Below are 17,074 nucleotides of genomic sequence, written 5' to 3' on the forward strand. Positions count from 1 at the left end.
ATATATTTTTTTTTTGAAAATAACTTCATTAAACAGAAAACTAGGTAGGTCTGAAGGTATCCCACTTAGCATATAGCAACGACATATTAGTGTTTTCCGGCATTAGGTCTTTCCATGATTCTCCCATAGTTGGGTAGCTTAGAAAGTTGTTTGCCAGATCACAGAGGTTTGACCTGATAGGCCTCTTAGAAGGTTTACATATTAGCGAATTAAAATAGTAAATTAAGTTTTTAGGAGATTCAAGAAGGGGATTCTCTGCTGCGCCTTTCTCCATAAGCTTTATCTTGTTCAATTGTCTTCTGAAACCAGGTATATTAACAACTAAGAATGAATAGAATTTAACTAATAATCACTTTATGAGCCGGATCGTACCGACAATTTTCAATATCATACCTAACCTTAAAAGTAAGCCAATGCATTATGCATTTCATTTTCTTGAATAGCTCATCCAACTTACCATTCTTGCGGTACCCATCAATAAATATATTGCAATCTATAACATCCGGTTGAAGGCTGGCTACTAAATTTCTACCATCGAGTCAATTTCACCGCATCTATCAAACGCCAGGATGTTTTTCTAGTCCGATAATATTTGAAGGTTTTGAATTTTTCAATAAAATATTCAATAACATTCTTACATTTTGCCTTGGAACTATAAGTTTTTATTTTTAGTTGTAGCATTGCAATTAATGATTGAAGATTTTTTTATTTAGCATATACTTCTCTCCATTACGCGAGCTGCATAAAATACACTAAACCTACGTCTAAAATGAAGCCTAGGGTGTCGTAAAATTCCTCAAGACTAAAGTTAATGGTTAGGCAAAAGTACCTTAGCAAAATGCCACACAAAAATTTCATGTTTTTTGTTTCCGCAACTAACATTCCTTCCTTCGCCTCCAAGCAGGTGCGGATTGACTTTTACTGTTGACGCTCCTTTTCACCCATCTCTCCCCTATAAATACTGAGTAGTTTCAGTTTTACTTTCAACAAAATATCTTACTATCTTTCCCAATTTTTATATATTCTCCTCAAAACAGAAAGACCATCAACTCCCAGTATTCTCTCGTAGAAAAGAATGGCCGTTGTTGATGAAAAGGCGCAACCAGAGACGGTAGATCAACAAAACCCCGAGGTGGTAGATCAACAACCGGAAATGGTAAAAACAAATAAAACACCTACCTTACATATTTTTTGTCAAAATTTTGAGGATTTCTTTGATGATTGATTGTTCGATTAATTCTTACGTGATGATGATGGTCTAAATCAATTAATTATATTCAGTTGTTTTATTTGTGCTATAAATTATGGTTTTAATTAATTCTGTGCTGTGAATTTCAGACTGATAGATCTGCGAAAGAAAATCTAAAGTATTTAGCTTTCATCCATATAGCAACTGTTCAAGCCGTTGTTTTGCTCTCTAAAATCTACAAATTCGCTAAAGAAAATTCCGGTCCACTCAAACCTGGTGTCAAATCTGTTGAAGGCACTGTCCAAACCGTTGTAGCTCCTGTTTATCACCAATTCAAAGATATTCCATACAACGTTCTCAAATTCGTTGATAAAATGGTAACCTAACACAAAACAAAACCCTTGAATTAACATTAATGAGTCAAGTCGGATTTTGGATTTTTAACTATTTTGGGTTGTGATTTTGTGTAGGTGGATGAATCAATGTTGCCATCAGTAGTGAAGGAAGTATCAAGAGAGGCTCAAACTATAGGTTCAGAAGTTCAGCACTCTGGATTGGTTGAAACTGCAAGAGCGTTTGCTATGAATGCATACGCCAAGGTCGAGCCATCTGCGAAAGAAGCTTACGACAAGTACAACCCAATTGCTGAGAAATACGCAGTTGTTACTTGGCGCCAACTGAATAAGCTTCCATTGTTTCCTACAGTGGCTAAGATTATGCTTCCTGCTGCTTCTATGTTGGCTGACACGTATAATGGTGCGGTATCTAATGCGACTGAGAGGAAGCTCCCTGCATCATCTTTCTTGCCTCTTATACCCAAGGAGAGAATTGCTAAGGTGTTTAGTACTGAAGCAGGAAGTGAAATGGAACCACCACTAACGAATTAGGATGTAGTGGTGCTGGTGATGCTGGAATGGCACCATAAGTGTGTGGTTTGATTATGTCGTCGTACTTGGATGTTGAATAATGATAATGTTTCCCATGGATATGTCAATGGGTAATCAGATGGTTATAGTTTTAAATAATGATAATGTTTCCCATGGATATGTCAATGGGTAATCAAATTGTTATAGTTTTAAGAATTATGATACTATTTCCTTCAAAAATAAATAACTCTGCAGATGTATTTGGATTCTATTCTTAAATGTAATTTGAATCGAATTATGATAATGTTGCATTGTTTCTGAAACAAACATTAGGTCGGGAGATCGAAAGAAGTTAACCGTTTCTAAACTGATTATTCAGTGCAAACAGGAAAAGAGAGTACACAGCTCGAACCTAACCAAAGACAAATGCCCAAAAAACAACAGTTATAGGAATTTTTATAACTCTTCATGATTTCTCTGCCTCAAGTAATTCGTGCGCTGCTGGTAAGGTTGTTGTTCTCCATTGCGAAGACAATGTTCCTTGAGAAGGAAAGGTGAAGTTAGTTGCGTAGACATGGTATGCAAGCATTTATCTTGGAATATTATGTCACAACACCACCACAGATCTCCGTATGGATGAACAGATCTGTAAGTATTTTAGGCTACGGCCTACGTGTGTAATTGAGTTGTTATCGAACTCTAATGAAGATGTCAATTAGGAAAAGAATTACTCACGCAGCTCTAATTCTAATCAAAGAACCAACCATAACACACAACAGGATTTCCATGAATCTTACTAGTTTTTTTTTTTTTTTTTTTTTTTTTTTTTTTTTTTTTTTTTGATATAAAAATCGTCCCGTTCGTCGTAAAGGTTGGGGATTCATTGCGAATACAAGAGTTAAATCAATTTTATTCTGACCTGGGCCAAGTATAGTAGACAAGCCCAAAAATGAAATTTTTGAAAAATAATTCACATCTTTTCGCACCAATGGAAAGTTAGCCCTTTCATAAGTCACGAGAAAAGCGACACGGTAAGCTGAACCTAGTTGTTTATTGGTAGCTCACTACTGTCTCGTATACTGATGTCAATTACAGAGGATCTAGGCGATGTGAGACTTTTTTTTAACAATTGTATGATGATGGTCGTGAGCACGGGCCTTTAGAATCTTAGACGAAGATTTCTATGGAGCAGAAGACGGTAAGGTCTTGTTGGTACACCATGAGTGAATTAATTTTTTGTTTCTTTTAAACGCTTCCAAGAAGTTTTGCTATAAGGGATACATACGAAGCACGGCCTAAAAATTAAGGCTTAGGCTGGGTTTGGTAATGTTTTTATTTTTCCAAAAGTCCTTTTAAAATCTATATATATTAATAATTTTTGAAATTAGTGTTTGCTAAAAAAAATCAAAGTGCTTTTTGCCCAAAACATTTTCCAAATTCATCAATTTTTAAAAGCTGGGGAGGAGGAGCTTTTAAAAGCCATAAAAGCATAAGCTTTGGTGCCACCAAAATTTAATGTTTGATTTATCATTTTTGTCTCTATTTTATTTTGTAAATGACAATAATTGCCCTTAAATATATATACAATCAATTTTTATTTCTTATATTTTATTCTTTAATATTATTATATTTTATTATCAAACTATTTTACGATACCATTTCATTTAGTTTGTCAAAAATAAAAAGAAAAACAAATATTAAATAATAAAATATTTGTTTAATAACACAGTTGATAATAATATTAAATAATTACTTAATTTTAGTTTGATTTTTTGTTTGAAAATTATATATATATAGCCGGGGCTCAACCTTTTTTTGACTTTTGTTTATTGTTTGGTCAGTCAATCAATATCCTCACACAAAATTTTAGCCAGCCTGTAATGACCCGGTAGTGTTCATTTAGTCAAGTCATAGCAGTCAGGGCCTAAAGGCCCCAACCGTGGATTGGAAAATCAAGAATCAAATGTAGTCTCCGCATTAAAATAAGCCTTGATTAGTTTGAAATCTAGGGGATTGAGCATATAAGGCACCATGATCGGGTCGTGTTTAGTTAGTCAGGTCATAGCAGCCGGGGCCTGAAGCCCCGACCATGGATTGAAAAATCAAGAGTCAAATGTAGTTTTCGCATTAAAATTAGCCTTGATTAGTGTGAAATCCAGGGGATTGAGCATATAAGGTAGATTCCGGTCTCGGTCATGGATTAGAAAATCTAGAATCAATTGCAGTCGACGCATTAAAATTACCCATAATTAGATGAAATCTAGAGGGTTGAACCTATAAAGTAGACCCAATATTTTATTGGCAAGATCAAATTAGCCGGGCCTGCAGTCCCAGTTATGGTCCCTTAAATTCATTTTGAGAAGGAATAACTACACTGTGGCACATTTTCCAGTCGTCCTGGTACCGGCCTACGTTAACCCATTTAACTAAACACTTTGGACATTCCTAATGTAGGTGTTAGAAGTTGTGTTAATGGAAACTAAAATATGGGGCGTTGGAATTTATAACAAAAATATGTTAATCGATAGGCTACACACACACCACTTCTTTTTATATATATACTAGGTATCACCCCGGTCGGGGCTCAACCTTTTTCGTTTTCGTTTTGTTGTTTGATCGGCTGGTCCGTATTCTACCAAAATCTTTTTTAGTCATTCGCAAAACTAATTGGATTATAACTGTCAAACATCGAGCTTATAAGTTAGTTCGGACTTGCGTCCCTAGTATTTGTGGTTGTGTCAAATTAGCCGGGGCTTACAGCCCCGGCCGTGGTCCCTTGAGGATACCATAGTATTTTGTTGATCGGGTCAAATTAGTCGGGGCCGTGGTCCCTTGAGAATACTATAGTATTTTGTTGGTTAGGTAAAATTAGCCGGGGCTTACAGCCCCGACCGTGGCCCTTAAACATTCCCTAATGTTTTGTTGGTCGGGGTTGTGACACTTAAATCTCGCACATAAATCTTTACCATGTTTTTTATTTTATTTGTTTTTTAAAAATAGCTTTTAGATTAGTTGAGGCTAACTTAAATTTTCTTGAGAAAGTTATGGTACAAATCATTATGCTTATTGGATGATTGAACGTTCGATGGACCAGAGTATATCTGGTGTATACGAATAATCTTCATGGAGGGTCATCCACCAAACATAAGCCAAACAGACCCTTAGCCATATGTTTTCCGTGAAGATGTATTAGTAAGGAGATATTTGGTTGCATTAAACATAAAACCTCTTACCCAATTCACTCCTCTTCCTCTATTAGGTTTTCTTTCTTCTCTTTTCCTCTTTAGACCATTTTTTTTTAAATCATCAGCTCTGTTTTCTTTTATTTCACCGTATCCATCCTTTAAATCATCCAAAATAATAACTTAGTATTAATAACTCAGTATTATTATGATATAGAGAGATGAAGTTAAGAATTAGAAGTCGTTAATGGAGGGGAAGAACTATAGATAGAAGATCATCTGTTGGTGAAACCGTGTATTAATAACTCAATATTATTATGATATAGAAAGACGAAGTTAAGAATTAGAAGTCGTTAATGGAGGGGAAGAACTATAGATAGAAGACCATCTGTTGGTGAAACCGTTAAAGAATGACGCTCTTCAGTTCTATAAATACATCTACTTAATGTTAGCCTATATTAACGGAAACTTAGTCAAATTAGGAAATCCGACGCTGCAGTCAAATTAAGAAATCCAAGGATCCGACGCCGTTAAATAATCTTTAGAATCATATTTTTATTAGGAAGTCAAGGGATCGGACGGACGTCTATATAGGACATATAACCGATCAATCTCCATCGTGGGATGACGAAATCGATGGTCGGATTTGTAAGGCTATACACACCACTTCTTTTTATAATATAGATATATATGTGTATTAAAAATTGGTTAAGTAAATTTAATATTATATATATATATATATATATATATATATATATATATATATTTAATAATAAAAAATTTAATTATTTTTAAACCAATAAAATTGAAACAAAACTATTTTCAGATATATGTCCGTTTTTGTCATTTGCTACAACAACAATGGTTGAATATGATATTTTACCAAACACACTTTGATTGCTTTTGTTAATCAGCTTTAACTTTAATTAATATTTTACCAAACGTCTAACTGTTTTTTCTCACAGCACAACACAACAACGCACATCAGAAAAGTGTTTTTACAAAAGCAACAACAATACCAAGCTGATAAATAAAATTAATTCAAATCGCAAAGTCGACATTAATTAGTATCAAAATAGGAAAAGTCTAAGTTTTTAAATCCTAATCAAATTATTAAACAGTGCCAGAAACTATCATACCAGGAATTCAATTCACTAGTTTGAAACTCGTGCTATGCTCCGGATATGATAGGAATTGGCACCCATTTAGCGAGGCAGGGCTTCTCCCAGCACCCGTCACAAAAGGAATCCCAATTAATAATTGGGATGTACAATGAAAACACCCATTATCATTTTGTAATCTAACAGTTGGAACTAAATTTACTAGTTACGTACTTTTATCCTAAAGAAAATACTTTGAAATCAATTAGTATATCATGATATTGCCAACTTCTACATTTGAAATCTGTTATTTAAATTTTAGAATGTCTATCCACATCTCTTCGTTAATCAATTTTACAACTTAAAGTAAATAGACAAAGTCATAACAATATTCTACCTCAAAACAGTGAGTAACAATTTTACAACTTCGTTGATCAATTTTACAACTTAAAGTAAATAAACAAAGTCATAGCAATCAACATCGCTATCTTCTTGCTCACTGACTAACACTCAAAAAGTTCTAGGCAAAATGTGGCGTCTAAGCCTTCTTAACAGTGTAAGACTAACACTCAAAACGGGAAGAAGAAGAGAAATGGACACTGAAACATTATAATTCACCACCAACGAAATGATAGTGAAATATTGCAGTTCACTATCTCTCTGGCGGTAGCGAAATGTTGCATTTCACTGCCTTCTGTCTTTTAGAGAAATTTTGATTTCACGTTTTACATTGTGAACGTGAATGTTTCATTTCCCTTCTACTGATAGGAGCGAACTGAGGTTATACAGGCTGATCTTATTACTATACATACATAATAACAAGAAGAATCATCGTACAATCGATTGGGTACCTAGGATTCTTCATTTCTAGCAAACTTGGGTACATGAATCCACAAATTGTTTCGTCTGATTCTCTTAGTTCGGTGATAAGTATCAAAATCAACTATAGATGATCACCGGTTTTAGGTTTAATTTAAGAGTTGATTTTGATCAACTACTGTGTACACATATATCTCACTATCGGACACGTGTATACAGAAAGGTACGTGGAAAGCATGCAAGCCAAAACATCAAAACATGATGCGTCACGAAGCACCAAATAAACCCCTAAAAACATGTTGCTTTATCTCATCCCCAGAAGAGGGGCCAAGATCAACGGTGGAGAGAAAGTTAGCTGACACGGACTGACAGGGGCAGAAGACACTTGTCTGACACGAGCAGACCCCTCAACTACCCGCATTAAACACTCTGAGCAGTGCACGTGTCGACCAACCTGTGGAACGAGCGAAGATGCCTCCGCGGGATCGAGGGGGAAACGCAGACCTCCGCGTGATGGACGCAAGGACACGAGAAGATAAGGTTCCAACGGTCTTCCGAGATGGGTCCCACGTTCCAACCTTATAAATACCCAATCTCCACAAAGAGGAAGGGGATCGAAAAAACATCAGGAGAGAAGGAGAGAGATAGAGAGAGAATAGTAAGGGTAAGTTAATCCCTTAGTGGAGAGAAATATGTAAACCCAAAGTCATTCAACTATTCGTGTAACCGTGAATAATATAGTAGAACAACAAACCCCGTGGATGTAGGCCTTAGTGCTGAACCACGTAAACCTTGGTCTTATTTACATTTCAGCACTTTACATTCATTTAGCTCCGCACGTATTTGCTTATATGTTTTGTTTTCCTTTAATACTTGTATCCCATGCATGATCGCCACGCACGGGGAAGTTGGAGGAGGCCATGATAAACCCGACGGTTTTGAGCCAATGAATCCACATCAGGGTATCATCATCGTAATCTCTTTAGACGTTAACGATTGATTGTGGGCATTCGGACCCCCACGTAGTTCGTGTGTCCACAATTTGGCGCTAGAAACAGGGACTTCGTCCCGGTAAAAGATTTATCTTGTCCTGTGATTTCATTCTAATTTGGCATATGATTGCTCCGATTTTATCAGCTCGGACCGTATAGATCATTCGTCAACTGTATTATGTTCAAAAACCCACCTTTTGCCTTCGATAAGAGTTATTGTTCCAAGCAAGGGTTATTGTCCTAATCCGTCGGATTTACAGTTTTCGTAGTTTTTTTTATATACTAAGGATCGCCTTTAATAAAACTTTAACCCATATTTTATAGCCTGCGGGTATAGTTTTTTTTATATCCGTCGGATTAAGGATCGCCTTTAATGAAACTTTAACCCATATTTTGTATCCGTCTGATTTACTATGGTTTTTTTTATACTAAGGATCGCATGTCCCATATTTTATAGCCTGCGGGTATTAATTCCCTCTTGAAAAATTGTATTTCGCCAACTAACCCGCTTCACGCGGATATTCCCGTTTCTGTTTGAAATAATTTATACAGAGAGAACGTGTTCTGAGTAAAGAAGGCAAGTTTACGTGAGACTTCGTCATCAACAAAAGGGCACGTGATGGAGAAGACGCAGGAAGCAGGAAAGTCCAAAGCTTTGTCAAAAGAAACACCCCGGACAACCCCGATCATCACCCGAAGCAATCAGAAAGGAGATAAAACTAAAATGACCAATCGAAGGCAGGATACCGCAGAAATCACTTCACCCATGAACGCTAATTCTGTTGCAGTGGCGGCTCTCAGAGCAGCAACGATAAAATACGGGGAAGCTGCGGTAGTCCCGAAGGCTGCGGAGGCTAGCAATACCTTCGCCATGAGTCAACTTAACCAACCAAGGGAAAGGGTGGATGAATCCAGAACATTCCAACCCGCGCATCTGCTAACCTTTGGAATGCCGCTGACAAATAACCAGAATCAAACCATACCGGCGGCTCTGGCACCGCAGAGGGGCGCTCACTCCAATTTGGAAACACCAGCAACAGAAGCTGAACCCCTGCCACCTTTAGTACAGACCATGGAGGAGGGCGGCGCCACGGCTGTAGCGGCACGCGCGGGAACTCCCAATCAGGGGTCCAACCAATCACACCAACTAATGGCTGAGCTCGAGGAACTGAGGAGGAACCAACAGGTTTACGCAGAAGCTGTAGCTCTGTTGGCCAGAGAAAATCAAGATTTAAAGGAGCGGATTGCTTTAAGCACAAAGACCAGCCAACAACTTGATGAAGCAAGCTCCAAAGCACCAGAGCCAAACCAAGACTGTAGAGTCGTCCTAGCGACTAATGAAGACGCGACAAGGAGACGTAGCGTATCCGACCCGGATTATGACGATGGAGAGTCAGACGGAAATGAGCTGAAGAATTTAGAGCACCAACGCGCAATGGAGGAACTGCGGGATGAGATGATGGCAGAGATCAGGCAATTGAAAAATAAACAAGGTGGGGGAAGGTTAGAAGAGGTCATGAGAGAAGCTAACTCCACGCCCCTAACGCATCGCTTGGACAACACCCCTATTCCCCTGAAATGCCCTGTCCCGACGTTCGAATGCTATGATGGGTCCAGCGACCCTGCTGCACATGTTCGGTACTACAACCGTGTCTTAGCTAGATGGGGACAGAACGACGCCGTACTCTGTAGATACTTCCCGTCAAGCTTGAAGGGATCGGCGTTATCATGGTTTGATAATCTGCCACCAAACTCCATACACTCATACGACCAACTTGCAGAGAAATTCTTAAGAACATACATGTACAACAAGACTGTAAACACCGGGATGGATAAGCTCTTTTCACTAGCAATCGGCTACAAGGAAACCACGAGGGAATACACAAACAGATGGCATAGGATCTGCCAAGCCATAGGAAGCGTGGACCCAGTGGTAAGCATCAATTGCTATAAATGGGGCTTAGACCGAATGAGTCCCCTATTTGTTGAAATTCACGGGAGCGTGCCCAAGACAGAAGGCGATCTCCGAATAATTATCGAGAAGCACGCTCGACTTGAAGAAATTCAACGGGAAAACCCGAGGGCATATCCGCAGAGGTCTCATCGCACCAATTCAGCAGAACAAACCAATGGGGCCAAAAGGGGTTGCTCAGATGAGAGACCTCACGAAGATAGAAAGGAACGGAGGGATGAACGAAGAACAGGCGACCGAAAATTCGAAGATCAAGTTTACACGAAACTCAACGCTAGCTATGCTCGTATCCTACGAGAGATCAAAGGGAGGGAAAACTTAGAATGGCCATGGTCTAAGGGAAAGCAACCCCCGAGATCCGAGAAGTCTAAAGATTACTGTGAGTATCACTGTTTCAACGGACACCAGACCGAAAAATGCAAGAACCTTAAAATAATGATCCAAAAATTAATTGATGCGGGAGAGCTCAAACATTACATACGGAAGGAGGTTACCGAGGACAGATCCAAACGAACCAAACCAGTCCAACTTCCGGAAGAAAACCGAACAATCAACACCATCTCGTGTTCCGAAGCCACAGGACCCTCACTCACAGCACAGATTGGAAAAAGGTTACGGAAGCAATTCGAAGATCGCTGCGAGTTATATAAGGTCGATGGGATAACAGTGGACGAACATGAAAAATGGATGGAATTTCCTGTCATCTTCGATGCCGAGGATATCGAAGAAGATATGGAAGACCATAACGATCCCTTGGTCCTAACATTACCAATAGCTGGATGTAACCTCAAAAATCCTCATAGACGGGGGAAGCTCTGTGAATGTCCTATTCTATGATGCATTCAAGGATGAAGCTCCATGATGAACAGTTGATGACCTCTTATCACACCATCTACGGATTCAATGGAGCGGCCACGAAGCCCTTGGGAGACATTGTGTTACAGGTTAACGCAGGGCCCATGAAACTGGATACCCGATTCAGTGTGGTGGATACCCCTTCCCCCTACAACGCCATTATTGGACGACAATGGGTACACAAGCTCAAAGGAGTTGCGGCAACATACCACCAGTACCTCAGATTTCCAACACCTGAGGGAATATGGAGATCAAGGGAGATCGAATCGCTACGAGAATGCCAGGCCACTCAGGATCATATCAACAATGAGCAAGAAGAACGAAAAATCCGAAGAGTAAGAAATCAAGAAACCACGAAAGAGAAAGCCGTAGACCTATTCCTTAAGGAAACTACAGGAAAAGGCTTGACGAAAGAGGTAATGTCCGAGGCTCGGAAACAAGTACCTCAACAATCAACAAAGAGCAGAAACACGCCAAATAGCAATTAAAGAGCGCCCCAGTCCTCGGAAACCCGAAGCCTATGTTCACACCAGTGGAACCCACAAGGAAATCAACATAGGAACGGAAGAAGACCCGAAGATGGTCAAAATTGGGACCATCATGGGCGAAGGAGAGAACATTCCTTAACCAAATTACTTAAGGAATATGCGGATGTGTTCGCCTGGAAGTTAGGAGATATGCCGGGGATTGACCCAAAAGTAATCCAACATGAACTACGCATCAAACAGGGCACGCCCCCGTTCAGGCAGAAAATACGAAAAGTGGCTCCAGAATATCATGAGGCGGTAGAAACAGAACTTCGGAAGCTACTAGATGCAGGATTTATCAAGGAAGTCAAGTACCCTACCTGGATCTCCAACATGGTCATTGTTCCTAAGAAAAATGGAGGGGTTAGAATATGCATCGACTTTACTAATCTCAACAAGGCATGTCCAAAGGACAGCTATCCCCTGCCGAGCATAGATCAACTGGTTGAAGCAGTTGAAGGGTACGAGGAGCTGTCGTTTATGGACGGATACTCTGGTTACAACCAAGTAGCCCTGGCAGAAGAAGATCAGCCACACACAGCATTCTATACACCACATGGCCTTTATTGCTATACCAGAATGCCTTTCGGGCTCCGAAACGCAGGGGCAACATACCAAAGGATGGTCGATGCTATCTTCAAACCATGGATTGGAGGAACCCTAGAAGTCTACGTGGACGACATGCTCGTCAAAAGCAAGCTGCGTAAAAATCACCACCAGGACCTGAGGAATATCTTCAATGCAATGAGACAGCATCACATGAAAGTAAATCCGGAGAAATGTACTTTCGGTGTCACCTCGGGAAGTTCCTCGGTTATCTGGTGACGAAAAGGGGCATCGAGGTAGACCCAGCTAAGATTCAAGCCATAGTAGAGATGCCGTCACCAAAGAATCTGAAGGAAGTGCAGAAGCTCAATGGGTCCATAGCAGCGTTGGGCAGATTTATTGCACGGTCTTCGGACAAGTGCAAACATTTCTTCAATATTCTTAAAAAAGGGAGCAGGTTCGAATGGACCGCCGAATGCGAGGAAGCATTCCAAATCAAAGAACATCTAGCTTCAATCCCATCCTGCAGAAGCCAGACCCTGATGAAGTTTTGGCACTGTACATAGCAGCAACGGAGGACGCAGTCAGCGCGGTATTAGTCAAAACCAATACAAAGATAGAACAGCCTATCTATTACGTCAGCAAGACACTCAATTCCGCGGAAAGAAATTATACTAAGATTGAACAACTCATCCTCGCACTGGTATGGGCTACCCAAAAACTGAGAACCTACTTCCTAACTCACTTCGTCAGGGTACCATGCAAAGCACCATTGGAAGCAGTCCTCAAAAGCACGGGAAAAGTGGGCCGAATAGCCAAATGGAACACCCATCTGGACCAATTCAACATCATTCATGAAATTCAACATTCTCAGAAGTCCCAAGTTCTGGCAGATTTCTTAGCAGACCTCCCTCTAGACAACGACGAAGAGATTAAGGGAATACCGAAGCCGAGGAAGCAATCAAGGATCCAATGGATATCCTCGAACCTGCGAGTCATAGACAATGGGAAGTCTTCGTCGACGGATCTAAAAATAAGGAAGCAGGAATAGGTATTGTCATTATCACCCCAACTGGAGAAAGGATCATACAGGCACTTAGATTGGAATTCAAAGAGCATACCAATAACATTGTTGAATACGAAGCTGTCGTACATGCCCTACGTATAATAATAGAGATGGGGGTAACCGATGTAAGGCTGACAAGTGATTCGCAGCTGGTCATACGGCAAATTGGGCTCGAATATAATGTGTACGATGACACCCTTTCAGCTTACATGGCATTGGTCCAAACATTGGCATCACAAATCCCGAACATTAAGTTCCGGCACTTATGCAGAAGGGACCTCAGGCACGCGGATGCCCTAGCATACATATCATCCATGCTGAGGGATAAAAATGCCGAAGGTATTAAAATAGCAAGGGTATACGAGCCTTCGATTGCATCTCAATTCTCCTTCGCTACCAATCAAGATACGATGGAAGAAATATCGAAGACCAGGTAGGAGAAGACATCCATAACGACTTTGATGAAGAGACATCTTGTCAAAAGCAAATCAAGACGAAGATTTCAGCAACGAAGATGACTGGAGGGTGACAATACATGCCTTCCTCGACAAAGGAAGCCTACCTGCGGATCGGAAGCAAGCTAGGAAGATGCTCTCCAAAGTGGGAAGATACGATCTTCGGGAGGGGTCCTGTATAGAAAATCCTTCCTCGGACCATTACTACGCTGCTTGTCCCGGAAAGAAGGGCATCGAATTCTAAATGATATCCATTATGGTGACGCAGGGAATCATAGCGGTATGAGATCACTAGCTGACAAGGCAAAAACGCAAGGATATTACTGGCCGACCATGATACAAGATGCTGCGAGGATGTCCCGACGATGCGAAGAATGTCAGCGCTTCGCGAAAAAAATCCACGCGCCGGCAACAATGTTAAACTCTGTCGATAGCCCGTGGCCATTTGCAAAATGGGGAGTAGACATCGTCGGGCCTTTCATCGAAGGATCAGGAAGAGACGATTTTTGATAGTAGCCACGGACTACTTCAGTAAATGGGTGGAGGCTAAGGCCTTGGCCAGGATCAGAGACGCGGATGTGTTCACTTTCATATTCCAGAACATCATTTGCAGATTTGGTATACCTGCTGAAATTGTATCTGATAACGGCAAGCAATTACAGGGAAAAAATATAGACATGCTCTTCGACACCTTCAAAATAAGAAAGAACAAGTCCACCCCCTTATACCCTCAAAGCAACGGACAAGCGGAAGCTACCAACAAGACCCTCGCCCTTATACTCAAAAAACAATTAGACGAGCATAAGGGAAGATGGTGCGAACAACTGCACAATGTCTTATGGGCATACAGGACAACACGAAGATCCGCTACCGGGGAATCCCCGTTTCTTCTTACTTATGGAGCTGAAGCAGTCATACCTACGGAAATCCTCATGCCAACCACGAAGACCGAAGCCTGGGAGAAAAACCTCACAACAGATATGATGTTAGAAAGGTTGGACGACTTGGAAGGAAGAAGGGAAGTAGCATTGCAAAAGATGGAAAATTATCAACGAAGACTAGCAAGGGAGTACAACAAAAAGGTAAAGCTACGAAATTTTAGAGGGACAGTATGTGTTGAGAACAATCCCACGATATCAGCAAGAAAAGAAATGGGGAAAGTTAGCACCTACATGGGGAGGACCGTTTATGATCCACGACATTGCGGGTAATGGTTCCTACTACCTTCGTAATCTAAAAGGTGAGGTCCTCCGGCATCCTTGGAATGCTAAATGGCTCAAACCATACTTCCCATAGAAGCAACGCAGATTTGAATCTGCTGGGAGTGTACCAGAAGAAGAAAGGAGCCTACCGCCCCACATGTTTCTATCTCTGGAAGAGGAATTGCAGACCTCAACTTATCAATCAAACAAGCTTTCAAATTATCAAGTCTGGAATCTACCTACAATATTGGGGAAAGTAGTTAATCTACAATCTCTCAGGGCTCCCCCATCAGTGTCCATAAGTGTAGGACCAGGGGGAAGGCACCCAGCAGAAAGAGATACCCAACCAATCTTAAGGCAACGGGTCGACGGAATGGGTGCGTACATATTTTACACCCATATCCTAGAACGTTGCCCCGGCCCCCACCGTCTGGGAATCCTCTGGCCCAGGATTTGCCAGCGGGGTGACAGGTCTCAAGACGATCACGAAGGTACCTTCCTTCAGTATCGCACTCAAAAACACTTAACTTTTGTTTTGATTTTTCACAAACTTAAAATACAAAACAAACAACATTGTAGGTATATCAAGAAGAGGATTCATTTCATAAAGGGTGATTACAAGAAGTGAACGGCCAAAGCAAGGATACACAATCAAAAAAACCTTGTTACATGTTACAAAAATATAATTATGCCGCGGACCCTACAGAACGCTGCGATCTCTACCTAGTGGCGGTCCCGTCGTCAGGATTATTCCGAAGACTTGATGGGACGCTCCCACCAGAAGAGGGGCCCGAGGAGCTGGGCAATGGCAGGAACGGGACGACGAGGATAGTTCTTCACGAGACCATGTTCATTCCTTAGGCCAAGTTCTATCCTCTCCAGCATCTTGTTCGTCTCCTCAGCCAATTGACAACGAGCCTTATGTTTAATAACTGTTGTCCGCTGTTGGGCTTGGGATAATAACGAAGATAGCCGATTCACTTCTCTGGAAGCAGCACCAACGGCCTCCTCGCGGGTGCTGCTAAATTCTTGAAGTGATTGGTTTGTTCCTCTTGCTGTGCTAAGGAAGATTGAGCCTTTTCAAGTTCTTCATTTGTGACGCGAAGGCGTCCCTCGAGCTCTGAAAAAGACAACACCACGGAGTTAGCGTAGAAAAAAAAAGATCACACTCGATGAATTGGGATTATACCTTCGACACAAGCCGAAGCCTCTTCATACTCATTAACAACCGCATCTCGCGCTTCATCAAGATGATCATATTCCGCGGATAATTTCTTATAGTCTAGTTGAAGGTTGGTGAGAGTAAATTGACAGGCATCTAATTCTACCTGCTTCATCGAGTCCATATGACGAAGGTGGTCGACCTCTTTATTTATCTCTGAGACCCCTTTGCTGAGTCTGTACATGCACACTTCAAGATTCCTCTCAGACTCAGCAAGACGAGCTACATCGGCACGAGACGCGGAAAGAGCATTGCTGAGAGCGTAGACTTCAGCACGAGCATCATCTCGTTCCCTGGCAAGACCGAGCATTTCTTGGACCCCTGAAAGAGTGGATGCGCCGTCTGTAATTCTTCTTCCAATAGCTGAATCCTAGATTCCAACAAGGAAGTACGCTCACGGGCTTCCCGCAGATTATCACTGGTCCACAGCAGTGTGCCATTAAATAAAGCACGATCATGGTTGTACAGATTTTGCATGTCGACCATCTGAACATGCCGCGCCGCCATACCTCAGCCCGAGCATCCCATTTCTTAGCCTCACTCTTAATCTTCTCAACCAAATCTCTAATACGAGATTTTTGCCGAGCTCTTTCGTTTCGAAGCCATATCAGCTCGGGGATGCCACCCACTGGACATAGGGTGGGGAGACTCAGACAGAACAACTAAGAGATAAAAGAATGACGACATACGGCGAGGGAAAAGAACCAAACCTGTGAAAGTGGAAACTTGGCTACGAGTTTGCTCTAACTCAGCGCGCACTGCAATAAGTTCTGAACGAAGATCAGCCTCTGCTTCACCCAGCTTTTCTTTCTCCTTAAGGCTTTTCTTCAGCTCTTCTATTTCCACCTCAGCCGCAGATAATTCCTTTTCCCGGTGACGAAGCTTAGCCTCGAGCTTCAGAGATTTCGCTTTAAAGAACTGATACAGCACGTGGTTGCAATGCTCGCTCCTCATCATCTACACATCAAGATGACAAAACATTATTCAACCGAAGCGTCCGATTCTCACGTACAAGCATGTACGAAAATTTACCTCCAGCACACGCTGCTGCGGAAGCCATATTGATACCCGTCGGCAATAG

At 41.1% G+C, this 17,074-nt stretch overlaps 1 protein-coding gene across 1 annotated transcript; it reads left to right on the top strand.

Moving 5' to 3' along the window:
* Positions 1-995: 995 nt before the first annotated feature.
* LOC113316066 (stress-related protein-like) lies at positions 996-2,350 on the top strand. The gene is made up of 3 exons (XM_026564300.1): positions 996-1,156; positions 1,339-1,566; positions 1,660-2,350. Exons 1-3 carry the CDS (start codon positions 1,076-1,078, stop codon positions 2,074-2,076), a joined length of 726 nt encoding a protein of 241 aa, XP_026420085.1. The 5' UTR covers positions 996-1,075; the 3' UTR covers positions 2,077-2,350.
* Positions 2,351-17,074: the final 14,724 nt, after the last annotated feature.

Source organism: Papaver somniferum, chromosome 1 (genome assembly GCF_003573695.1).
Source record: "Papaver somniferum cultivar HN1 chromosome 1, ASM357369v1, whole genome shotgun sequence".
Taxonomy (NCBI): Eukaryota; Viridiplantae; Streptophyta; class Magnoliopsida; order Ranunculales; family Papaveraceae; genus Papaver; species Papaver somniferum.